We start from the raw sequence: 25,700 nt of genomic DNA, 5'->3' as shown, positions 1-25,700 counted from the left end.
CACCATTGACCAGAAACTTAACTGGACCAGCCACATAAATACTGTGGCTACAAGAGCAGGTCAGAGGCTGGGTATTCTGCGGCGAGTCGCTCACCTCCTGACTCCCCAAAGCCTTTCCACCATCTACAAGGCACAAGTCAGGAATGTGATGGAATACTCTCCACTTGCCTGGATGAGTGCAGCTCCAACAACACTCAAGAAGCTCGACACCATCCAAGATAAAGCAGCCCGCTTGATTGGCACCCCATCCACCACACTAAACATTCACTCCCTTCACCACCGGCGCACTGTGGCTGCAGTGCGTACCATCCACAGGATGCACTGCAGCAACTCGCCAAGGCTTCTTCGACAGCACCTCCCAAACCCGCGACCTCTACCACCTAGAAGGACAAGAGCAGCAGGCACATGGGAACAACACCACCTGCACGTTCCCCTCCAAGTCACACACCATCCCAACTTGGAAATATATCGCCATTCCTTCATTGTCGCTGGGTCAAAATCCTGGAACTCCCTTCCTAACAGCACTGTGGGAGAACCGTCACCACACGGACTGCAGCGGTTCAAGAAGGCGGCTCACCACCACCTTCTCGAGGGCAATTAGGGATGGGCAATAAATGCTGGCCTCGCCAGCGACGCCCACATCCCGTGAACGAATAATTAAAAAAAATGTAGAAGGTACTTCTGTAAAAAGGAACTAGAGAAAAACAGGCAAAAAATCTTAAGCACACCAGAAAAAAAAAACAAATTCGACCCCACCCAATGACACTGGAGATCAGTTTATACAGCAACTAGATTTTATGCCAGGGTTCTCAGCTTGCCAGGCTTTGATTTTCCTGGCCATTAAAATAAACAGGGAAAAACACAGGCTGGTGAATACACAAACAGAAAACCCTGGCCTGCATCCTTAAAAGCAAAGGCCGTATTAGCAGCCGAAAATACCTTCGTGTTTGACACATTGTAAAGCTCCTGTTCTTCAAGAATTTTGCATTCTCTGACTTACCGTGTGAGAAACATCACAGAAGATCTACCCTTTATATCAAATGTAATTGCCATGTTATGAAAACGTATACTGCATTAATACAATTTTTTAAAGAAACAAAATGGAACTAAGTTTTTAAGATCAGTATAATACATCTTCTGGATGACGTGCAAATCATTATTGCATAGTTTCCGTATCTGAAATTAAATTTATTGCATGAAGCACAAATAAAAAAAAACAAATGCAAGAAATCTATAGATTTTTCACTTTTATTATTAAATTCACCTTCTTGTAGGAATAGAAAATTCCACATTATATCTACATTATTTTAATCAATGTCTTTTCAGCAGAAAAATCAAGGTCCAGTTCCTCCTTTGCTAGTTGTACTGTTTCCAGACACCACTGGCCGACTTTGAACCACCTTATTTTACTTTATTTCACCCGATTTAAAACTTGCACGGTATTTTTGCCGTGGAGGTAATAGCTGTACGCCGATGCTGCTGTTGTCAACGCTGTAACATACCTGAAACAACAAGACTATGATAATCAGATTGGAGTATCAGATCATTACCGTTAGTCACTAAGCAATACAGTAGTTGCAAAATTAATCTATAACTCATACAAGATCTCCTTTAATAGTAAAAAGCACTCAACAACAAGTTGCATTTATATAGCACCTAGCACAAAGGAAGATGGTAGTGGTTGTTGGAGGCCAATCATCTCAGCCCCAGGGCATTGCTGCAGGAGTTCCTCAGGGCAGTATCCTAGGCCCAACCATCTTCAGCTGCTTCATCAATGACCTTCCCTCCATCATAAGGTCAGAAATGGGGATGTTCGCTGATGATTGCACAGTGTTCAGTTCCATTCACAAGCCCTCAGATAATGAAGCAGTTCCGAACCTGCATGCAGCAAGACCTGGACAACATCCAGGCTTGGGCTCAAAAGTGGCAAGTAACATTCGCGCCAGACAAGTGCCAGGCAATGACCATCTCCAACAAGAGAGGGTCTAATCACCTCCCCTTGACATTCAACGGCATTACCATCGCCGAATCCCCCACCATCAACATCCTGGGGGTCATCATTGACCAGAAACTTAACTGGACCAGCCAAATAAATACTGTGGCTAAAAGAGCAGGTCAGAGGCTGGGTATTCTGCGGCGAGTGACTCACCTCCTGACTCCCCAAAGCCTTTCCACCATCTACAAGGCACAGGTTAGGAGAGTGATGGAATACCCTCCACTTGCCTGGATGAGTGCAGCTCCAACAACACTCAAGAAGCTCAACACCATCCAGGACAAAGCAGCCCGCTTGATTGGCACCCCGTCCACCACCCTAAACATTCACTCCCTTCACCACCGGCGCACAGTGGCTGCAGTGTGTATCATCCACAGGATTCACTGCAGCAACTCGCCAAGGTTTCTTCGACAGCACCTCCCAAACCTGCGACCTCTACCACCTAGAAGGACAAGAGCGGCAGGCACATGGAAACAACACTATCTGCACGTTCCCCTCCAAGTCACACACCACCCAGACTTGGAAATATATCTGTAAACAATCTTACAACACCAAGTTATAGTCCAACAATTTTATTTGAAAATCACAAGCTTTCGGAGGCTTCCTCCTTCGTCAGGTGAATGACATTCACCTGACGAAGGAGGAAGCCTCCGAAAGCCACCTTCTCAAGGGCAATTAGGGATGGGCAATAAATGCCAGCCTTGCCAGCGACGCCCACATCCCATGAACGAATTTTTAAAAAATAGTAAAATGCCCCAAGACATAGGAGTGTAATCAGACAAAAATTGATACCGAATCAAAGGAGATAGTAGGACATTAAGACGGGTGGCTAAAAGCTTGGTCAAAGGGGTAGGTTTTAAGGAGCTTCTTAAAGGAGTAGTGAGAGTGGTGAAGAGATGGAGAGGACTAGGAAGTGAAGTCCAGAGCTGAGGGCCTAGATGGCTGAAGGCACAGCCACCAATGGTGAGGTGAAAAAAGTGGGAAATGCACAAGAGACCAGGGTTGGAGGAACACAGAGATCGCGGAGGTTTGTAAGGCTGGAGATAGGAAGGAGGGAGACTATGAAGGGATTTGAACATGAGGATGAACATTTTAAAAAATTGAGGTGTTGCTAGACCAGGAGCTAATGTAGGTTAGTAAGCAAAGGCGTGATGGGTGTATGGGGAAAAAAGGTATGATCGGTTAATTACAGCATCATTTTTATATGAAAGCATATGCAAGTTTGCACATATATGGATACATGCAGAAGTTACCAAAGGCTAGTTAAATAATGTTTATATTGAATATTGAAGAGGCTGGCACTTCTTTGCAGTAATGACGGAGAACTGCACTGTCGGAGGTGCCGTCTTTGGGAGGATTCTCCCAGTGTCCTGACCAACATTTGTCTCATTGCTGTTTGTAGGAGCTTGCTGTGCATAAATTGGTTGTTACGTTTCATACATTGCAACAGTGACTACATTGGCTGTAAAGTGCTTTGGACATGAAAGGCACAATACAAATGCAAATCTTTCTTTAAAAGCAGTTTTGGGTTGGGTTAAAAGCTCTTACTGGAAAAACTATTAAAAGAAGTCTTGCTGACATAACCTTTCATTGTTTTGTTCAGCTGCCTCTGTGAAGTCAAAAGAATAGGAGGCGATGAAAAAAAACACACCTTACAGCAATTAACTCAAAAGGTATAAGTTGCAGGTTGTTGTAAAATATTGCAATAGTATACTGTGCTGCAGTACCAATACATGGAAGTTCTTAATCCTTATTATAGCATTTTGAGGCACCTACCAAAGCCAAACACCTCCCTGTGCCTGATTCCCCAATGTCCAGTACCTATAGAGCATATTTAGAGGCTCAGAGAAAGTCTATGGTGCAAAGCCGTCAGGGGAGGAGAGAGAAAGAAAACAATTCACATGCATCAATGTTTCAGGATTCACTGTGGCATCTTCAAGCTTGTGCAAAACAGTCAGAGGAGGATTTGGTGCTACAACATACAACGGTTTGTAATTGTTTAAGTATACTGCATTTTAATTGCAGACTGTTGGAATTTTGTGGGCTAGGAGGTTTGGAAAGGGCTCTTTCTAGTGCTGTTGCCTTATCAGTGGATAAATCCTAAATCAGAACATCAAGATCTGCCAGTATCAGCAATTCGAGATATATGCAAATTAATGTGAACATGAATTTAAATTTCACGTGTGTGTCTGTTAAGGCTCCATATTATACACTCATGCAGGTCACAAAGCCAAGAGCTTCAACACCCCTGTCTTAAGGTATATGAGCTATAAAGAGAGGCTGAAGGGCCGGAGAGTGTTTAGTCTGGAGAAGAGAAGCCTCAGGGGAGATATCATTTAATATCCTTAAAAGAATAGATAAATTGAGCCTTGATCATACGTTCAAGAACTATCACTGGTGGGCAGGGAGGGGGTAATGGGCTCAGGTTATGCATTAGAGAAGGGAAGTTTAGATTTAATTACTTTACTCAGAGGGAGGTGAGTACAAAGAACCAGGGACACACAGCGTATGGAAACATTGATGGCATAATTCGATTGACATTTGAGTGAGTAGATAATTGAAGCTTTAGTTTTTGGGACAGGCCAGATAGACTGCAAAGTCTTTTCCAGTCCCACACTTTCCTATGTACAATCTAGCCCCATTTCCTGCAAGAACAGATTCTGTTTTACAATCCAGCTTCGGAAATCGGAAACTTTTCTGTCCAGTTTTCAAATATCATAATTATCAAGTGCCCATCCCCAAACCTATAGTTACCATAAATCTAGGAAGTTTTTTTAAAAAAATCTATAAAATGTCAACCAGCAATAACCATCTGTATCAGTTGCTGGCCGTCATTCAGGCGGTTTTCCACCCTAAGTGACTTTCTACCAGGAAATGGCACTACTAACTTTTAAAATAGGATAGTAAATCATCATCAGTGACAGTACAAAATCAGCAACACCATTTCCTGACAGAAAATGTATTAGGAACAGAAACTACCAAGATTGACCGTAAACTATCAAGGTTGAGTTCCGACATTTAAAATTCACCAAAGTAAGACAAATTGCAAAGAAAATTCAATGATAGCATAATATGTGGTGACTGATATTCAAAAGCAATAATGGCATTCAAATATCCCAGGATAACTGCAGTGGTCCATTAGCTCTTTTCTAAATTTAAACATTTCACCAGCGTTTGGAAGCTTTATGTGTGGGTTCAAGTATGCAGATATGTGGCACTGCTGTCCCATTTCAGTGCCATGTAAACAGGCATAAACTGCAGCTTCATGCTCACAGAAATTCTCCAGATATTGCACTTGGGCATGATGTAAGATAACCAGGACACAGAAGGCTGTTAAAACATAGGACCCTTGCTCCGATTTTGTGGTTGCAGGACGATGATGTCCAGGGGCTCAAATACTGGGTCTTACAACTTCGTCAAGCCTGTAAACCTTAGATAGTGGACAGCATCATGAAGCTTCATTTTCCAGCTATGAATTAACATAGTAATGCATATTCAAATATACAATAGTTACAATATGAAATGCTGATCCAATACCAATGTGAACATAATGTGGAGATGCCGGTGATGGACTGGGGTTGACAATTGTAAACAATTTTACAACACCAAGTTATAGTCCAGCAATTTTATTTTAAATTCACAAGCTTTCGGAGGCTACCTCCTTCCTCAGGTGAACGATTTTCCACATCGTTCACCTGAGGAAGGAGGTAGCCTCCGAAAGCTTGTGAATTTAAAATAAAATTGCTGGACTATAACTTGGTGTTGTAAAATTGTTTACAAATGTGAACATAAACATTATTGGATCATGTATCAGACTTTAAAGTCTAATCATGAGATTTTTGAATAGGCATGGTTTTCATTATTACATATTAATTATGAAAATCTGAAACCTCAAAAGAACAGGAAAATAAAACTTGCTGTAATATTACAAGAAGTATAACAGGATACATACAAAATCTTGAATTTTATACCACGAGCACAGTGATTTTTATATTCCCCATAGTATAAACATCAACAACTGTCTGAACTACATAAAATGCTGCCAGTGTATCCATCAACTGGCCTAACCCTGCACAGCTAAATCCACTAATAGAGTTGACTCTCTTTTTTGAGTTTGGGAAGTGCTGGGTCAGAGAGCTTTCATTGTACATATTCTTCGCTCCCCACGCAAAGAGCTTTCAAAATATCAAACCTTAAAAGTAATTAAAATGAAACTACTAAATCGTGAAACTGTAACATTTAAGCACTGCGCTGCATTCCCATCAATCTCTCCCACTCTTACTATTTTCCTAATTCAGTCTCTGTCCACCCACAGCTTGCATTACTCCACTCCCTGACAGGCCCCCTCTATTTTGTTCAGTTATAGCCAATGATCCTTAACTGCTTGTTCTCTTTTAGACCCTTTCCATCGTTCAAGACATCCTGAATAATCTTGTGCATCTCATTCCACTTGTGCGGTACAAATTCTCTCCACCATTCACCCAACCCCAGGCTTTTCCTCTCACTCTCCATGCCAACCTCTATCTCACTCGACAACGTGAGGGAAAAAACAGAAACATCCATGAAGCAGCGCTGGATGCGCATCACAAAATGCTGCCACAATATCAATCAACTGGCCTAAATGCACAGCTAGATCCATTAATACAGTTCACTATCTTTTTTTTGAAGCAAGCGCAACACTGGGTATTACAGCAATTAGCTGCATAGACTAGATGGCTATTGGTAATGGGAAATAATGGACATGCAATAAATCCAACACTTAAGGTACAAAACTAGAGGGGGAATCATCTGCCTGTTATAAGGATACAGTTTATAAAAATGAGAATATTAATTCAGATTTCTCATGGAATTATCTAAAATTAAAACCTTCCAATGGACCCAGTGATACCGTTCTTTCTAAAAACATATACAAAGTATCACAGGCTCTGCCTACTAGCCACATTGCAATCCAGACTCTTTGAAGACATTTTATTTAACAATCTTCATCCAAGGACATTTTGATGGCCAGTACCCATTAACTGTACTGACACAGAAGTCAGACTCCCAACACATGACTATAGTTGGCATCAATTCTAAGCTTGATTTAGTTCCCACTCAACATTCACACACACGCACTTCCAGTAGGCGGTCACTGGATATAACAAAAGAATGGACTTGGACTTATAGTGCACCTTTCACGACCTCAGGACGTCCCAAAGCGATAGCAATTCGGAGTAAGAGTCCTGACTGATTTTCCTCCGCATCAGAAATGCAGAGCCAATTACAGCACCCCGACTTGTCTTGACTTGGATCAGACTGAGAATCATTATGTACACAATTCCTGGCAAATTTTCAGTCTGAGCCAAGCCATTCCAACAGAGCTCCAAGCAAAGGTCAGGCACTTACAAATGAAGAGGTAAAAAAGAAATAAAATTGGTGGACTTTTTCATACACTTCCTAGATGCTGGTTTTAGAGTCAAATTGACTTGAGGCCGGGAAATAGGTTGCCTGCCCTTTTAACCAGAGATGGTCTATAGTAGGAGGGGGAAGAGGGGATATGAAGAAAATATCTTAAAGGAAATTGAAGGAGAACACTATTGTATCCTTCTCATCAGCTTTATAACTGTAGGAAATAGTGGTTTTTATTACGTACTGGATTTTCCTCCCACTAATATCCACCATTTTGCATCTAACGTTTATATCAGAGTTGTTTTAATGTAGGTTGCAGGTACATCCAGGAGTGACTACATAGAGTAATCCAGAAATTGGCACTGGAGTCACCAAGCCAAGAATAGCTGGTATCGGCTTACAAGAGGACTTAGCTACACTAATTCTTTTTAATCTTGGAAGCCTCCAGTAGAGTTTGGATCCATTACCAGACAGATGAACAACACCACAGGGTAATCTAGTATTTAAAAAAATGAAAATACCAGGCCTACTTTCAGGCGAGGTGGGGGGCTAGTTCAGTAATACAAATTTCACCTCTTGAAAGGTGGATAATCCCTATTTAGATATAAGGCAGTATTTTATACTGAAATATGTCCTCCTGTACTATCCTTCAAAGAGGTAATCTCAAACAAAAAGAAACAATTTGTCTGATTAAGTGTATGGTTGGTAGTATTTGTTATGAACAGACCAGTTTTCAGCAGTGTAATAGAAGGCATTCACTCCATGGATCCTATCCTGTACTAAGTCCAGCTCACCAGAGTCCTTGTTGACCTCCGTTGATTTCCTGTCTTTCAGCTCAATTATTTCAAAATGCTTATACTTGTATACAGATCCATCCATGATATCAACCCCACCCTAACTGTGGTCCTGCAGCCTCTGCTGTACTCTGCATCCTTTGCTCCCGAGTCTGGACAACTTTCCCTCTACTCTAGAACTGGTGGCGTAGTGTTCAGCCATCACACCACTGCATTCTGGAATTCTCTTCCTAAACCTCTCCAGCTGGTTGCATCTCTCCGCACCCCCAACAGTCTCCTCACACCTTACTCTGGCCACATTTTCAGTCACTCCCCTCCAATCTTCCCCAATTCCTGTACCGTGTCCGATCTGTCCCATTTATAAAGTGCCACGGGATGTTTTGCTATATTAAAGGCGTGATAGAAATAGAAGCCATTCTTATTTTCATTCTTCAGAAAGGGGCAGAATGTTTCCAGCAAAGCTCACCATAAAGTGTGAAGGAACACACTGTCCGCATACTGAAAGACTGGAGCTGCCAGTGATGCAGCCACTAGTACAAGTTGAACCGCTGTGTTAACCTGCAACAAAAAAAAGTCAGTGAATTAAAACCTCACCAAATAAAATTTTGAATATAATGTATCAACAGTCCGGTTCTCTTTTTCAGTTTCATTATATTACTAATTATGTTGTACAACCAAAGCTTGTTGGTCAGCATTGGAAATCCACAGAAATAGTTCAGTAAAAGTCACACTTCAGGATCCAAACATGCCATGGGCAATAAAGCAAAAAAAAACCCTGCACCAGAGATTCATCAAGTATATTTATATGGGGACATTGAGACAATACTTATTATAAATGTAACAAGCTTGAGTCCTTCAAATTTTGTTTTTTTTAAAAAAAACATTTCAGCAGAGTTCAATTTTGTTCAAAAGAATCCATTCGAAGGGCGATCTCAATCCATCTTACCCAGTGCAATTTAAGACTATTTATTACAGACTTATTTAAAATTTATTTGTGCCTCATCATTTATTGCCGTTCTCAGTGTCACCAATGTGGTTGCTTGTGTGGCTGCATCCAGCGATTTCCCAAATCTTTATTACTTAATGGTAATAGAATAGAGAAATGACACATGCATATCGATTAGAAATGCACAAATGGGACACAAACAGTTCCCAGCATTTCCATTTTTGAAAGGAATCCAGGGTCTGATCAGAGGAAGCCAAGTATTAAATTCGGCAAAAAAATTATAGATGAAGTTAATGATTACTGACAAATTCAAACAATATGGTCACAGAAAATATTATGCATTTAAACAGCAGGGTAAATATGGATTTGAAAAATGATTAAATTTAAATCTCAAAAGCAAGACTGCTCTTTATTAGTTAATAGCCAATTGTTAGTACGGACTTAAATTTTGTTTGGATAGGAATCCACAAATATCATTTAAATATGGCAATATTTATGAAGTTATTTGACATGGTTTCAAAGTATGTGCACATTTTAATGTCCATCATGTAGCTACATATCTTGAAGAATAAGACACATCTAAATCAGTTTAAATCTTAAAAGAAAGTGCTCCACACCAAAACACAGGGATACTATACAAGTAGGTTACATAATCCTCCATCTAAGTCTCAGTAATTCCCTGACCTTAAGTTGCTCAGCTGGGTTTTGCTGCCCTTTTATTTTCTTTTTATTTCTGATTTCTGATTATTTTTTAACGTGTTTGGAATTGTTTTCAAGATACTTTTGTTCTCTTGGCCATTGATTTGTATCTTTTTCATTTCTACGTTTTGAAGGATTTTTTTCCATCGAAAATTAGCCTGTGTTCATTTACTTAAGAATAGAAGATTAGGGGGTGATCTAATTGAGGTGTCTAAAATGATTAAAGGAGTTGATAGGGCAGGTAGAGAGAAATTATTTCCTCTGGTGGGAGAGTCCAGAACAAGGGGGCATAACCTTAAAATTAGAGCTAAGCTAGCTAGAGTTCAGGGGTGATGTCAGAAAGCACTTCTTCACACAAAGGGTAATGGAAATCTGGAAACTCTCCCTCAAAAAGCTGTTGAGGCTGGGGGTCAATTGAAAATGTCAAAACTAAGATTGATAAGATTTTTGTTCGGCAAGGGTATTAAGGGTTACAGAACCAAGGCGGGAAGACGAAGTTAAGATATAGATCAGCCATGATCTAATTGAATGGCGGAGCAGGTTCGAGGGGCCGAATGGCCTACTCCTGTTCCTTAGTGCGAAAACAAGTGATCTTTGACAAGGCTGACTTGCTCTCCGAGTTATATGTATCATACACTCAAAGAAAGCTCTTTTCCTGTACTATTTTAAAAAAGGCTGTTATATTGTAATATTTTTAGCAATACAAGTTCATACATGCCAACCTAGAAAACTCACATAAGCTGACAAACTTCAAAAAAGCTGACACAGCCCTAGAAAAGTTGACAACTCAATAAAAAAAAGATAACAAACAACTCAAAGACAGCCCTGAATGTAGGTCTATGACCAGGGTCACTGCTTTACAGTGACTAAGGTAATTTTCATTACACGGGATTCCAGGATTTTTGCCAGCGTTTTAGGGATCACATTCTGGATTCCGTCTGTGAAAACAGAAACCCAAAGGCCTTGCCAATGACATGTGGAAACAAGGGTTGAAATGGGTCATAAGCTTGTTGTAACTTAAGCTACAGGTACACCATCACTTGCATTGCAGGAAGAATCTGAAGTACACAAAAGTCTGATTTTGCAGGAGCAGATTTAACAATTTCTGAAAGTGGATATGAGCACTCAAGTGTCGAGATTTATTTCCAAGGGGCCTGTCTCCTCCAGGAAATGTTAATTTTTGTTTTTACATTCTATGGTGTCTTATCCTTTTGAAAAATAAAATATTAGTATTAGACATTTTAATTATTTAAATAAATGTTACAAGTCACAATTAACTCTTGATTTTTGCATCAGAAGTTAATAGACAGTGAGCATAATGCAACAAGCCTATGTGTAGCCGAGTGAGGTAATAATGTAAACAGTAAGCGGTCCTGGATCTCTCACATGAATTAAAGGACGTCCTGCCATTGCATGCCTATGGTTACACTACACGTAACCCCACCAGCAGAAAATAAAAAGTTATCTGTTTTTAATACAACTGGACATTCTCTCTCTCTCTTTCTCTGTCTTTGTAATCTGACCCATTGTGTATTCAGTATACTGGGATGTAATGTTTTCCGTGGCTAACCTGTCTGAACACCAACGACACCTTTGATTGCTGTGATCGTCTCCCAGCCTAATATATGCTATGCGTTTTTAGAACCCCTCACTCACCTGACGAAGGAGGTAAGCTCCGAAAGCTTGTGATTTTCAAATAAAACTGTTGGACTATAACCTGGTGTTGTAAGATTCCTTACATTGCATGCCTAGGAAGTAGGTGAGTGGTCGGGGGTTGGGTGGGAAGAGGATCAATTAATGGGCAAATGAGTCTTACCTTGCTGATAAATGTTGGTTTTAATTGAGCCGTAGCATAACATGGATTGAAATATTTGCTGAGGGTCCTCTGTGAGAGAGACAAGGAGTTATTTAGTTGTATGTAATCAATTTTACAAAACACAAACAGTAAAAGGTTGCACAATATCACAGGAAAAGGGAGAAATTGGTAGGGAAGCATGAGGTGGAAATCATTTTTGTTTGCATACAAGTCAGAGAACAGTACAGGAGATTAAAGCAAACAGTTATTTCATATTTATACCAAGCTAAATTACTGTAATATAATTCAGGACGCAGGATTCAACAAGTTGGTTTCAATTCAGTGGAGCTGCCCCATTTTCATCCAGTGAAGGAAAAAAAAACCTGGAAATGCTCCCACCGTCAGACTGTCAGTTCTTTCCCAGTCAGGTCTCACCCAAGAGGGTTCTTGTTTTCCTGGTTCCTAGTTTGGAAGGGTGGAGTTCAGGTCATTTACAGTGGCAAAAACAAGTGAGATTTCCATATAAATCCTGCCTCCTTTTGCCACTACCTTATAAATGAGGCATGAAAGATATTATCCTAAACATCAGCTTTGTTCAGATGCTGTAACCTAAAGAGCCTTTATTGGCAGTAATAAATTTATATGAAAAGGATTTAATGGTGGAAAAGTTACAAGAAAACAGCACAATGTACAATAAGTAGCTCACTCAGCATCAACACATGACAGTACAGAGTCCTTTATACACATATAACAGACTTTATACAAAATAAAAGCACTGATACGCAAGCCACTATAACAACTTGGAAGAAGTGGGGGGAGGGGGGGAAAAAGGAGAAAAAGAGGCAGACGGATGGTTTTGTTACTTACTGGTGGTGGAACCGTTCGGTATCTAATATAGAAACCAGCTGCAATCAAAGTGACATCGCGCAACAGGACCATAAAAGTGAGAGGAGCTGAAAAATAGAAGGGTTATGATGTTGAGGTCGAGTTGGGGGTGAATAAAAAGAGGGGAGAATAAGGAGGAGATACTTTATTAGCATAAAGAAGCCCCATGCGCACACATCCTGGATGGAGCAACTAAGTGTAATTCATTATTATCCCCAAATCTTTCTTCTGCCCTTGTAGGGAAGACAAGCAGAATGGTTAAGGCCTCAGAGTTTTCCAAGATTTGAACTGGTAGCTTTAAACTACACATTTATTTCATCTCCCCTCTCCCCCCCAAAGTTATGAAAAACAGAAAAAAAGCTAGAGATAGCTTTGAAACAAACTTTTCAAGTTATATATACAAGCAAGAGAGGAAAAACTCAAGTAGTTCAGTCCAGAAATGGAAAACACACCAATAAATGTGATCATAAACTACTGCACAATTTTGAAGCATTACAAGTTACAAAGTTGTACATTAACAACTGGTCATACAGAAAGGTCTTAAGATAGGATAATTCAAGTCTTACTATTTACTAGAAATTCAAAAATCATGTTCCAGTAACATCTTTGGTGTTGCAAATTTACAGTAAATAGTATCCAGACATTTTCATTTCCAACATTTTCTGTATTGCCAGTAAGTAAACTGATCAAAGTACCGTGTGAAGTGTCTAAATTTGCAAATGCTACTCAGTTGCACAGGACAGCAGGATGCACAGGGGAAAGCAAAGAAATTTAGAAACTTATAACTGACCAGAAGAACCATAAATGGCATTTAATACTGAGAAATGGAAAGTACGCCATTGGTGATAGGGGTTAGAATATTAAGTTTTTAAAAGAAATAGTTAAGGTGAACATGAGCATTTTGTGCAAATCAGGGTAGAATCCTCACAGGATGCCACAAGTGAGGTTTAGCACAAGAAATTACTTCTTCAAACTAAGGGAATGGACAGTTGTTGCCTTGAACAGTAAATAGCAATTCTGAATGATCATAAAGGGAACTGGATTAATTTATGATTCAGCAAAGACCACAGCTACACATTTGGGCAGAACCTGAAAACAACAGCCACGACAAAGCACCTGGGCTACAGACTGACCTTTTCTCTCCTCTACAATTAGAGACAGTTACTGAAGTTACATGATATTGCATTATAATTTGTTGTAATGAACACACATCAATATCTTAGTCTATCATAACTGAATAAAAGCAGTTTGTTCTATGAAAAAAAAAGTGAAAATCACATTAAGAAAATCATTAGTTCTGCAAGAGAGTGGTCAGGGTATAACTGGAAGCAATGAAACCAGCATCAATAGTGCTGCTCAGTGGCTCAGCCTGGGTTTCCACTACAGATAACACTGACGTAATAGAACAGTAAAGTAACAGCATCACAGATGAGACAAGCTAACTGAAACGACGATCTAACGCTGAGCACTTCAGCCCCGAGAACACACTGAAGTCAGACTATATTTCAGATAAACTGTCAAAAATCATGGAAAAGAAGAAAATTCAACGATAGTTTCAGCAGTACGGATAGTAGAGTTTAAAGCAGCAGAATACCAACAGCGCTACCACCAAAAAAATTACAATTAAATCCTTTCACTACATGGCCTCATCTGCTGAAAACAAGCAATTACTCATCACTCATATTGATGATGTGAAGCTGAGATCATCTGAAGAATGAGTTTTCAGGAATCTCATCAGCATCCCATACACCTCTTGGTGGGGTCCTGCACTATAGGTTTCACCTTCACCTTTGTTGCTCAACTAAAACAAAACTGTGCTGGACAGACAGCAGCATTGACTTAATATTGGATATATGCAGCAGTAACAGCAAGGACAATTTTCTTGCTGAGTCTTTGCCTGGACTTTCTGAATGCAGTCAAAGCATGAAAGGAGTTTCACTTGCTTTGAAATAGACTGAGTATGGAGTTGCCTGGAATAGCTTATAAAGCTATCGGCATTTTTAAAAGCATTCACAATTGGTTTCTAGCTACTGATTTAAAAGAAACCACCCCCCCCCCCCCAACAGCTTTACCTGTCTGATTACAAGAAAACCTAATGTTCTAAGCCAAGCACGACTGCAAAGCAGCACATAAAATTTGTACATCCAGGGTGTCAATGATGGACTACTGCAGCTATTCAGCTGCCTGAATACTAAGCACGTTAGTTTTAAGATACAGAGATTTCTGGCACGCTATGAATTTTAGCAGCTTGATTCTGAATGACTTGTGCCCCAAATATGACAGCTGCCTCATTTGGAGTGTGCTTTGTGAATATAGGTATTTACATTGGCTGTTCAGTTTCTAGGTCTCTGCCCTGCATGGAAGATTTCCCATAATTAGCTTGAACATGGAATAGGGTAGTCCATCCCATAATATAAAAAATAAAAAGATGTTCTTCCAAGGTGAGGCGGATTCTTTATTAACGGTGATGTCTGGTTTCAATGGGCTGACACAAATTGACCCAAGTTCTGACAAACTGTTCTTGCAGAGGAACACGTAGATTTAAAGATGTCGAGCTGAAGCTGGGAGGTGAAGAAGAATTTATAATTAAATTAAATGTGACGAGGACTCGGTGTGCGCACTGAAACTTCTCCGTGAAGGAGTATTCCTAAGATCATGGTCATCCTCTTCCGATAAGCCTGGTATCTATTTCTAGATCTCTAGGTATATCAGTGTCGTACTGAGATCGGGCTATATTGTTGTAGTTGCTGTCCTTCAGATGGGACTTCAAACAGTTGCTTGCTCAGGTGTATGGAAGAGGTTCCACAACACTATTTGAAGCTGTGCAGGGGGTTTCTCGCAGTGTCCTGCCAACATCCCTTCCTTGAGCAACACCACAAAAAAAAAGTTAAAATGGCCATTCATTAATTTGCCGTTTTTAGGACCTTGCTGTACACAAATCATAGAAAGGTTACAGCACGGAAAGAGGCCATTCGGCCCATCAAATCTGCGCCGGCTCTATGCAAGAGCAATCCAGCTAGTCCCACTCCCCGCCCTTTCCCCGTACCCCTGAAATTTTTTTCCTTTCAAGTGCTTATCCGGTTCCCTTTTGAAGGCCATGATTAAATCTGCATTCACCACCCCCTTAGGCAGTGCATTCCAGATCCTAACCACTCGCTGTGTAAAAAAGTTTTTCCTCATGTCACCTTTGGTTCTTTGCCAATCACCTTAAATCTATGTCCTCTCGTTCTTGACCCTTCTGCCAATTGGAACAGTTTCTCTCCATCAAAATCCTGGAACTCCCTTCCTAACAGCACTGTGGGAGAACCTTCACCACACGGACTGCAGCGGTTCAAGAAGGAGGCTCACCACCACCTTCTCAAGGGCAATTAGGGATGGGCAATAAATGCTGGCCTTGCCAGCGAAGCCAATACCCCATGAACGAATTAAAAAAAAACTGTCTAGACCCTTCATGATTTTGAATACCTCTATCAAATCTCCTCGCAACTGTCTCTGTTCCAAGGAGATCAACCCCAGCTTCTCCAGTCTATCCATGTAACTAAAGTCCCTCATCCCTGGAATCATTCTAGTAAATCTCGTCTGCACCGTCTCTAAGGCCTTCATGTCCTTCCTAAAGTGCGGTGCCCAGAACTGGACACAATACTCTAGTTGTGGCCGAACCAGTGTTTTATAAAAGTTCATCATGACTTCCATACTTTTGTACTCTATGCCTCTATTTACAAAGCCCAGGATCCAGTATGCTTTTTTAACTGCTTTCTGAACCTGCCTTGCCACCTTCAACGATTTGTGCACATATACCCCCAGATCTCTCTGTTCCTGTACCCCTTTTAGAGTTGTGCCCTCTAGTTTATATTGCCTCTCCTCATTCTTCCTTCCTAAATGTATCACTTAGCATTTTTCTGTGTTAAATTTCGTCTGCCACGTGTCCGCCCATGCCACCAGCCTGTCTATATCCTCTTGAAATCTATCACCATCCTCCTCACTGTTTACTACCCTTCCAAGTTTTATGTCATCTGCAAATTTTGAAATTGTGCCCTATGCACCCAAGTCCAGGTCATTAATATATATCAAGAAAAGCAGTGGTCCCAGCACTGACCCCTGGGGAACACCACTGTACACCTCTCTCCAGTCTGAAAAACAACCATTCACCACTACTCTGTTTCCTGTCCCTTAGCCAATTCTGTATCCACGTTGCTACTGCCCCCTTTATTCCATGGGCCGCAATCTTGACGATAAGCCTACCGTGCAGCACTTCATCAAATGCCTTTTGAAAGTCCATATACACTACATCAACTACATTGCCGTCATCTACCCTCTCTGTTATCTCATCAAAAAACTGTCAGGTTAGTTAAACACGATTTGCCTTTAACAAATCCGTGCTGGCTTTCCCTAATCAATCCACACTCATCCAAGTGACTGTTAATTCTGTCCCGGATTATCGTTTCTAAAAGTTTCCCCACCACTGAGGTGCCGTGTTTGGCTAAGTAACAACAGTGAGTATATTTCAATAAGTAATCCTTTGGCGAAGAAGCTCTTTGAAGAAGTGGTAAGGTGCTATTATGAATGAAAGTTCTTTTTCTTTACTTTCAGCTAGATTCAGCTAACTCATCTGATCCAAATTGTCCTAGTCTCAAGAGTAATAATGCAAAGGTACATCAGGCACTGGCATCTGTGCCATTACATGGTAGAAGCAGATGAAATCCAAGACCTTTGGCATACATGCTATTATTCAGAGCTGAAATACAATTTTGTTACACTGCATATTTTTCTAACATCTATCCAAGAATGGAGAGCAGAAAGAAAATAAACAGTACCTGGAATGAGCTCAACACAAGTCAAACTGATGTATAGAACACTGATCAGAATTTTATCTGCCAGTGGGTCCAGGGCACTCCCCAAAGCTGATTTCTGATTTGCCCAGTTTCGTGCAATGTACCCATCCAACTGCAAAATGTAAAGAAAAAAGGGGATGTGTTAAACAGTCAATCATCAACGATGCATCGGAGAAAGGAATTACTTTAACAAAAATGTATAAATTACACAAAGATGTCATGGCTCTCATCATACAGCAAAATACTTCCATATTTACAGAGATTTTTTTCAATTTATTTTTGATTAGTAACTGGGGCAAACACACCAAAAACAAACATCGCAAGATTACTCTCAATTTGTCAGAGGATGAGCCATTTTATAAGGACATGAACATTATGCCATCTAAAATGCAATGTAATTATGTGTCCCTTTAAGCCTAAGTTTAATTGCTCTGCAATCTTGAACTGAACCATGGGTTCACTTAAGATTAGATTACAGCCAAAAGCGCTGACTTTGTTTAGGTTAGGGGAGAATGCGGTCTTTAATTGACAGGTCAATTAAGAATTATAGCAAGGGGGAGCTGAAAAACAGCACAGATTATTTGCATTTTTTAGAAACCCAAGTGCAGGAGGTAGAAAATGTAATTATTCTAATTGTAAAAATTGTTTAAAAAATTTGAACTTTAATTTTTTTTTACATCTGGCTTAGAGCCAGTTGTTTATAGTTTGTTTTAAACAGTTCTCTATGGTCTGATGCAAATCTCGAGATAGTGGAAGTCGGGTCAGGAGCACTGTCCCCTCTAAGCTGTACCCGTGCACGGCTGCGCAGCAGTTTGTTATGTAACGCACACTTCATCATTCCATCCGCGCACCAAACCAATGCTCTCTGGTGGAGATGCTGCTTAGGTGACGTCAGCTACCAATCACTTTGCAGCAAGGGCGGGAGTTAGTTAGGTTGGACTAAAGTTAGGATATATATATATATCCATTGGACAAAGAGTGCGTGTATGTGTGTGTGTTCAAAAAACTTCGGCACACGAGAATTCAGTAAAAATTCAGTGAGGAGATGCGTTCAATTAAATGAAAGCTTTTCACCTCTAGTGCGAATTGTGGAGAATTGTTACTTTAGTCTAAAGACAAACATATTTAAGGTATTGGTAGCAAATAACATTGGAAGGAGTCTACGATTAGTGCAATTAACAGTTTTTATCACCATCCTATTTGATGTTAGCTTCTGAAGTAAACTACAAATGAACCCAAATTACCTGGCATATTGTAATAATCATTTATCAATTTCCATATTTCATATTTACAAATTAAGTAATTCTGACACAAATCATGTGTAATACTGTTATTAAAGATCCTTCTACAATTGTGCTAAAATCTACTTTCCAATCACATGGGTACATTGCAATCAAAACAATGAAGTTGATTTAAATTGTTTTATACAACTGCTATCCAAAAGCCTTCAGTTGCCCTAAGGATTGTCTCTTTTTAATCTTTGTCCGTTGCGTCCCTCAGCTCAGGTTCTTCATGACTAAACTGCTCCCTGCCTAAACTAATGAGACCTGCAAGATGTACAACTGTAACGCAATAATTTTTTAAACCCTGCTGAGGATTCAATGGTGGGCGGGGAGCTTTAATTAAACGGTTCCCTTTCCCCAAATTCTCACTGACCGATTTGACAGCTGTTTTGTATTTGACTCCATTTAAAAATTCTGATTGCTCTCGATTTATTTCTGTTTGAATCAGAGTCATTAAGCTGATTCAACAAAAAGCTGATTGGAATTGTACCCATCAGATAATTTTTAATAAAATATAACGAGACTGGTCTGCTCAATCCTAGCGTAACTTAAGAAACCCATTTCATAAAATTATCAGCCAATATAACATTAAATTGTTACAATTGTCCATTATTTTGTACATTTGTTCTATTTGTTATATATCCTGAATAACGTTTTCTAAAAAGATGTTCTGTTCAAAGTTGTAATTTTTTTTTACGGTGGCGCACACAACCTTTATATCGGTGCACAAATCCAAATTCATTCTGTATATGGCCGAAAAAAATGAGAGGGAACATTGGTCGGGCGTTGCCATGACTCAGTGGTAGCGCTCTCGCCTCTGAGTCAGAAGGTTGTGAGTTCAAGTCCCACTCGAGATTTGAGCACAAAATCTAGGCTGACACTCCAGCGCTGTACCGAGGGAGTGCTGCACCGTCAGGGGTGCTGTCTTTCGGATGAGACATTAAACCGAGGCCCCATCTGCCCTCTCAGGTGGACACAAAAGATCCCATGGCACCATTCGAAAAAAAAACAGGGGCGTTCTCCCCAGCCTGGCCAATTTTTATCCCTCAACCAACTTCACTGAAACAGATTATCTGGTCATTATCACATTGCTGTTTCTGAGGCCTTGCTTGTAGGCAAATTGGCTGCCATGTTTCCTACATCACAACAGTGACTACACTCCAAAAATTCTTCACTGGCTGCAAAGTGGTTTGGGACGTTCAGAGGTTGTGAAAGGCGTTATATAAATGCACGTTTTTCTTTTTTGATCACTTGTCAAAAATAACTCAAATTAGGTATAGATGACTCAAATTGTCTAGTAAATTTGCATAGCGTTCCTTTGAGTGGTAATGACCAAGAAGCAGTACAGAAAATTCTACACAAAGGCGTTAAGGGATTATGTAATGGAAACGATTGATTCTTTTAACACTTTGGAGTGGATTATCCTCACAGTGGCAGTGACAGAAAACCCAATTCCTTGAAGCAGTGAAAAATCAAGGCCCTTATTTGGTGCATTTTAGAATCTACAATGAATATGGATATACCAATTTTTAAAATCTGAATATAAAGGGAACATTTCCTTTTGCCAACTTTGTCCCCCGGTAGCACCAGATAATCTATTAAATGGCAGAAAAAAATTGTTAATTTTTTTTTTAAAAAGTTGCCTATCAGCAAATAACGATTTGAACCCATTGAACATAGGGCTATAGGGAGCAAATTTAAAACTGCATAGACACCTTGTAAACACTGCTCTACCCCCACTGGTGGTTCATTTCTAGGGGACCAAGGGCATGCTCCCCTATAAAAATTCAAAATTTTCCATTAAAAATGATGCATTCTAGTTAATGTTCCCTCTCCCCTGGCAACATGTAAACAATTCACATAGGCTGTCTCTTTCCCTTCTTCCCCCAGGAGGGCTCCGAGCTTTTCCTCTCCTCCCCCCGCTTCCAATTCCCACCAGAAGCCTCTTTCTGGCTTCTCTCCTTTTCCATTCCCCTCCCCCCCTCCCACCAACAATGGCTTTCTTTCCTCTCTGTACCCCCTCCACTCTCAGGCTTCCCTCTCTCCTCCTTGCCCCACAAGTGCTGTTTCTCACGCTTTCCTCAGGTTAACGAAACAGAACAAAAAGGAAATTAATAATAGCAGAATGAGAAAATAAGAAAATAAATGTTTTGAGGGATAAGCTTAAATGTTCATATACAAATGCAAGGAGCCATGAGGAATAAAGTACTGGATTTAGGGGTTATGCAATTAACAAGGATATGTATAAAAAATATATGTATATATTAAAAAATCTCAGAAATATGGCTGACAGCAGAGAATGGCTAAGAGCTGAATCTAAGGGGATATGAAATGCTTTGCAAAGAGAAACGCAGGAGTTGCTTTATTGATAGGGAAATGATACAGCAGCTATGCAGAGTGGATGTAGCAGAAGGGGATAAGATTGAAAAAAGGCAGACAGAATTGAATGGTAAAGGTGACAAATTATTAATTGGTAACTGTGAGAGACCATCAAAATAAAGGGAGCAGGCGGATGGGGAGATGTCTGGACAGGCAAGGAGGGTCATAGTGAAGGGAAGTGAGAGTACAAACAAACGCAGTGAGGCAGTCAAGGATGGTTTCTTCACAACATGTAAGACAGGTTAATAAAGCAGAGGCTGTTGAGTAATCCATCAGAGCTGGTCAGAAGTCTTGAAGTCAGTGAGCACCTGAGACCTAATGATCATTATATGGTTACATTTGAAATTGTCAAAGCAAAGGCCAAAAACAACAATGTGATAGGAGAAGACTTTAGGAAAGAAGATTTTCGAGCGATGTGAAAAGTCTGAAAGTAGCTAAAGTATTAGAAAAAGGAAGAGAAAAGTAAGGTGAAAAAAAAATCTCATAGCAGCAAGATGAACCCAAAAAACTTGTGCAACAATGTTAATAGTAGAAAGAAAGCCAACAAACATTTGGATCTGTTAAACGATAATTTGAATTGAACTATTACAAGTGACTAGGGCATGGTACATATATTGAACAGATTCTTCACATCAACTTTCACAAAGGAGAACATTTGATAAATTTCAGTCATAATAAAATGGAGCTATGCAAGCCATAGTACACACATATGTTAGGAAAGATATATTATGCAAAAACTAGAAGCATTAAATAACTACAGGGTTCCTGGGCTAGATAGAATACAATCTAGAATTCTTAATGAATTAAAGAAGGAAATCAGTGATGCTTCAGTTAATATTTTTCAAAGCTTCATAAATGCTGGAAAAAGTATCCACAGATGGCAAAAACTGTAGTTCCAATATTCAAAAATGGAGCAAGGCACAAACCTGATAATTAGAAGCCAATTAATCTAACATCTATAATGGTAAAATGTTTGATAGCATTCTGCAAGATGCTGCAAATGAGTATTTAAAAAACACTGGTATCATAGGGAGTTGGTGAGCATGGTTTTAGAAGTAATGGCTTCTTACAAAACAAATGTATCTCCTTGAGGCAGCTATTAAACTTATAGGGTGTCGTTTACTTGCACTTTCAAGAGGCGTTTGACAAAGTACCTCATGTGAGACTAAAAAAGAAGCTTAAAGTTCACAGAATAGCTGACAAATTGCCTAGACGAAGAGAAATGGTTTGGCAAAAAAAAAGATACAACTGTAAACAAATCTTTACGAGGTAGGGCATGCAGTTTTGGTCACCCTATCTCAAAAAGGATATAGATGCATTATAGAAAGGGTTTAAAGAAGAGTGGCCAGGATGATTCAAAGGATCTTAGGGGTCTAAATTATGGAGAAAGGCTCAAGCGACTAAACTTATTTTTGTTTGAGAAAAGAGACACATGATACAGCTCTTCAAAATAATCAAAGGTTTACATGAAGTGGAGGTACACAATCTATTTATCTTGGACAAGGATAGGAATGGAGACCACAAGACCATTCCCTCCCCCCCCCCACCCCCTGAAAACACCATGTTCAGTAAAGTAGGGGATCATAGGTGGGGTGTGGTAGAGAAGTCCATGATAGGACAATCTTACACAAACTCTATATGGAGCAGACTTAAAGGGCTGAATGGCTTTTTCTCACTGATTTCTTCATGGTTTTATTATGGATATCATCCTATCTTGTGGTGTATCCTAGGATTTAAAAGAGAGAGATAAAATGCAACACATACTTAAAAGGAGAATAATAATCGAAGCCACAGATTTATCGTTTGAGGAATATAGGAACAGGAGCAGGCCATGCAGCTCCCGAGCATTGTTCTGCCATTCTATTCGATCATGGCTGATCTGAACCTCAATTCCATTTAACCACTTTTGCTCCATATCCCTTGATACCCTTACCAAAAATCTATCGATCTCAGTCTTGAAAATTTCAATTTTCCCAGCATCAAAAGCCCTTTGAAGAAGAGAGCTCCAGATTTCCACTACCCTCAGTGTGAAGAGGTGCTTCCTGATTTTACTCCTAACTTTGCCTAGCTCTAATGTTATTATGTCTCCTTGTTCTAGATTCCCCCACCGGAGGAAATAGTTTCTCTGTATCTACTCTATTGAATCCTTTTATCATTTTAAACATCTTGATCAGATGACCCCTCAACCGTCTAAACTCAAGGCAATACAAACGAGGTTTATGCAACCTGGTCTCGTAATTTAACCCTTTCAGCCCCGGTATCATTCTGCTGAATCTGCACTGTACCCTCTCCAAGGCCAATATATTCTTCCTGAGGTATGGTGCTCAAAACTGAATGGAGTACTCCAGGTCGGGTCTGACCAAGGCTCTGTACATATTGTAGCATCACTTCCTAACTTTTATATTCAAAAGCTTTCATGGAAAAATGGATAGAATTGCAGAATTTGATCCAAAAATACCAGAACGTTTGTAATTAAAAGACAACTGGATTTATTCAGTCACAATAAATTAATGGTCCTAATAATACATTGTGCATTATATGGCATAATGCCCTGATTGTTAAAGAACAAGGCATCCTCTGACTCAGATAATGAATTAATAGAGATTTTGCAGGTGTTTTCACTTCATCTTGGGTGCGCTACTGTCAAGAATCACATATATGGTTTATTCTATAAGAGCCATAGGGTGAAAATCCATTAAGCTTGCTCCTTTTTGGGAGGATAAATAACCCCCATCACCCTCACTGAAAAGATATCATAAACCACCTGCAGCTGGTTGGTTCTCTCTCAGGATATCAGGGCTCCACCAAAGCTAGAAAGAACTTCTTCCTCCAGGGGTCCTTCCCCCTTTCACTGGGAGGGAGCTGCCTGGACTGCACTTGGGTGGCTCTCCATGGCAGCACAGTTGGGACCAGGAACTCAGTACAATGGAGGACAAAACCAAAGTCTCATGGACACAGTACTACAATACATCAGGGGTGAAAAGGAAAAGACCTGCAAATACTGGAAAAGTGAAATACAACAAGAAAATGCTGAAAACAAGCAGCAAGTCAGAAATCCGAAGCAGAAAAGACTGTTTAACGTTTTCGGGTGTAGAACCTTTGTCAGAACAGTTCTGATGAAAAGTTACACCCTAAACATTTACAAATCTTTTTTCTTTTCAGATGCCCACAGACCTACGATACACTTGCAGCACTTTTTGTTTTTATTTTTTGCTATAATACATTGCATCATTTTAAGTCAATTTTGATTTTTTTGAAAAAAGATACAATTCACCATCACTATGTTTCCAAATATGTATATATATTTTTTTACAGCTTGTGGCTCAATGGTTTTAATAATTAAACTTTCACGTGGGTGAAGGAAAGGGGGTGGAGGAGGGGGGGAAAGAGAGGGGGTCGTACGAAGATAAAATGAACTTCAAATTTCAGGGTCACACCCATCGCTCCTACTTGTGGTGAGCACAAAATCACAACCCCTATCTTGCTAATAAAACTGGGCTCTCCAGCATGCTTTAAGATTTACTTCACCTAATGTAACATTAATGATCAAAACAGCCTCTCTTATTTCTCATCACCCCACCTACTCCAGTAGAAGAAGTTTCAACTATTGAAAAAATCGAGGTCAGTCATTTCCTGTCATTATTAAGGACTTGCAAACAGCTTGGATAGATCTCTAATAAAAAATACCACATTCCCAGCGATGGAATGTGCTTTTCTAGAGCCATCCCTAGTTGGTACAAACGCCTACAGACACTTTATCACTGCTGCTGTTTATCTTCATAATGGCACAGGAATTTCAGAAGCCCACCTCCTCAACTATGACAACAACCTGAATTCCAAGCACATCTGGTTATTGTATGAATCATCTCTACACTGACCAAATGTAAAGCTATTTCTTTTAATCTTTGCATTGGGGGCAGCTGCCCTATGGCCCAGTGGTTAAAAGCACTGCTCAGTGCAATGCTAAGCTAAACAGACCAAAAGGTCTCCGGTTCTTTTTGCAGTGAACACTCAAAAGATGAAAAATGGTCACTTGGGTGAGATACTTGTGGATCCCTATCCTAGCAAGACCCAGCACCTTCAGGAGAACAAGGGGAGATAAAACCACCAGGCAGATTAATAATTAGGAGGTCAATTTTCCCGGTAGGTGGGATTAGTGCAGAGGGGTAGGGAAAGCCGGGGCAAGCGGTAAACTCGCATGTCAATGCCACTTTAGACCCAGAAAAACAGAAGCCAAGTTGAAGCCACCAAAAGCATGATTGAAGAGAGGTTTTGAGGAGGCCTTCAAAAGTGGGGAAAAGAGTAGCAAGATGAGGGGTCGAGATTGTACGGCCCAGACAGCTCAAGATTCTTCCACTGAAGGGTAGGGGGGTGCAAAGGAGGCCAGAGTCAGAAGAGCAAATGGCTGGAAAGCTTTGCAAAGGTAGGGTAGGGCGATGCATGCGCAGGAGCTGCAACACCTGCCCTTCCACCTCCTCCCTTCCCACCGTCCAGGGCGCCAAACACTCCTTCCAGGTGAAGCAGCTATTTACTTGTACTTCTTCCAACTTAGTATACTCTATTCGCTGCTCGCGATGCGGCCTCCTCTACATTGGGGAGGCCAAACGCAGATTGGGTGATCGTTTTGCAGAACACCTCCACAAGCTTGACCCTGAGCTTCCGGTCGCTTGCCACTTTAATTCTCCATCCCACTCGGCCCTTGACTG

The 25,700-nt window shown here is 40.3% G+C and overlaps 1 protein-coding gene across 1 annotated transcript in view; it reads right to left on the bottom strand.

The window, feature by feature from the left end:
• Nucleotides 1-1,234: 1,234 nt before the first annotated feature.
• crls1 (cardiolipin synthase 1) overlaps nt 1,235-25,700 on the bottom strand; it is a 55,875-nt gene continuing 31,409 nt past the window's right edge. The window contains exons 3-7 of the mRNA XM_067989429.1: nt 17,315-17,444; nt 12,483-12,568; nt 11,637-11,705; nt 8,642-8,733; nt 1,235-1,502 (exon numbers count right to left, since the gene is read on the bottom strand). Coding sequence (XP_067845530.1) covers nt 1,412-1,502; nt 8,642-8,733; nt 11,637-11,705; nt 12,483-12,568; nt 17,315-17,444 — 468 coding nt within the window. The 3' untranslated portion in view covers nt 1,235-1,411. The remainder of the gene's footprint in view (nt 1,503-8,641; nt 8,734-11,636; nt 11,706-12,482; nt 12,569-17,314; nt 17,445-25,700) is intronic.

Source organism: Heptranchias perlo, chromosome 8, assembly GCF_035084215.1.
Source record: "Heptranchias perlo isolate sHepPer1 chromosome 8, sHepPer1.hap1, whole genome shotgun sequence".
Lineage (NCBI taxonomy): Eukaryota > Metazoa > Chordata > Chondrichthyes > Hexanchiformes > Hexanchidae > Heptranchias > Heptranchias perlo.
This window is presented reverse-complemented; position numbering and strand designations above follow the sequence as displayed.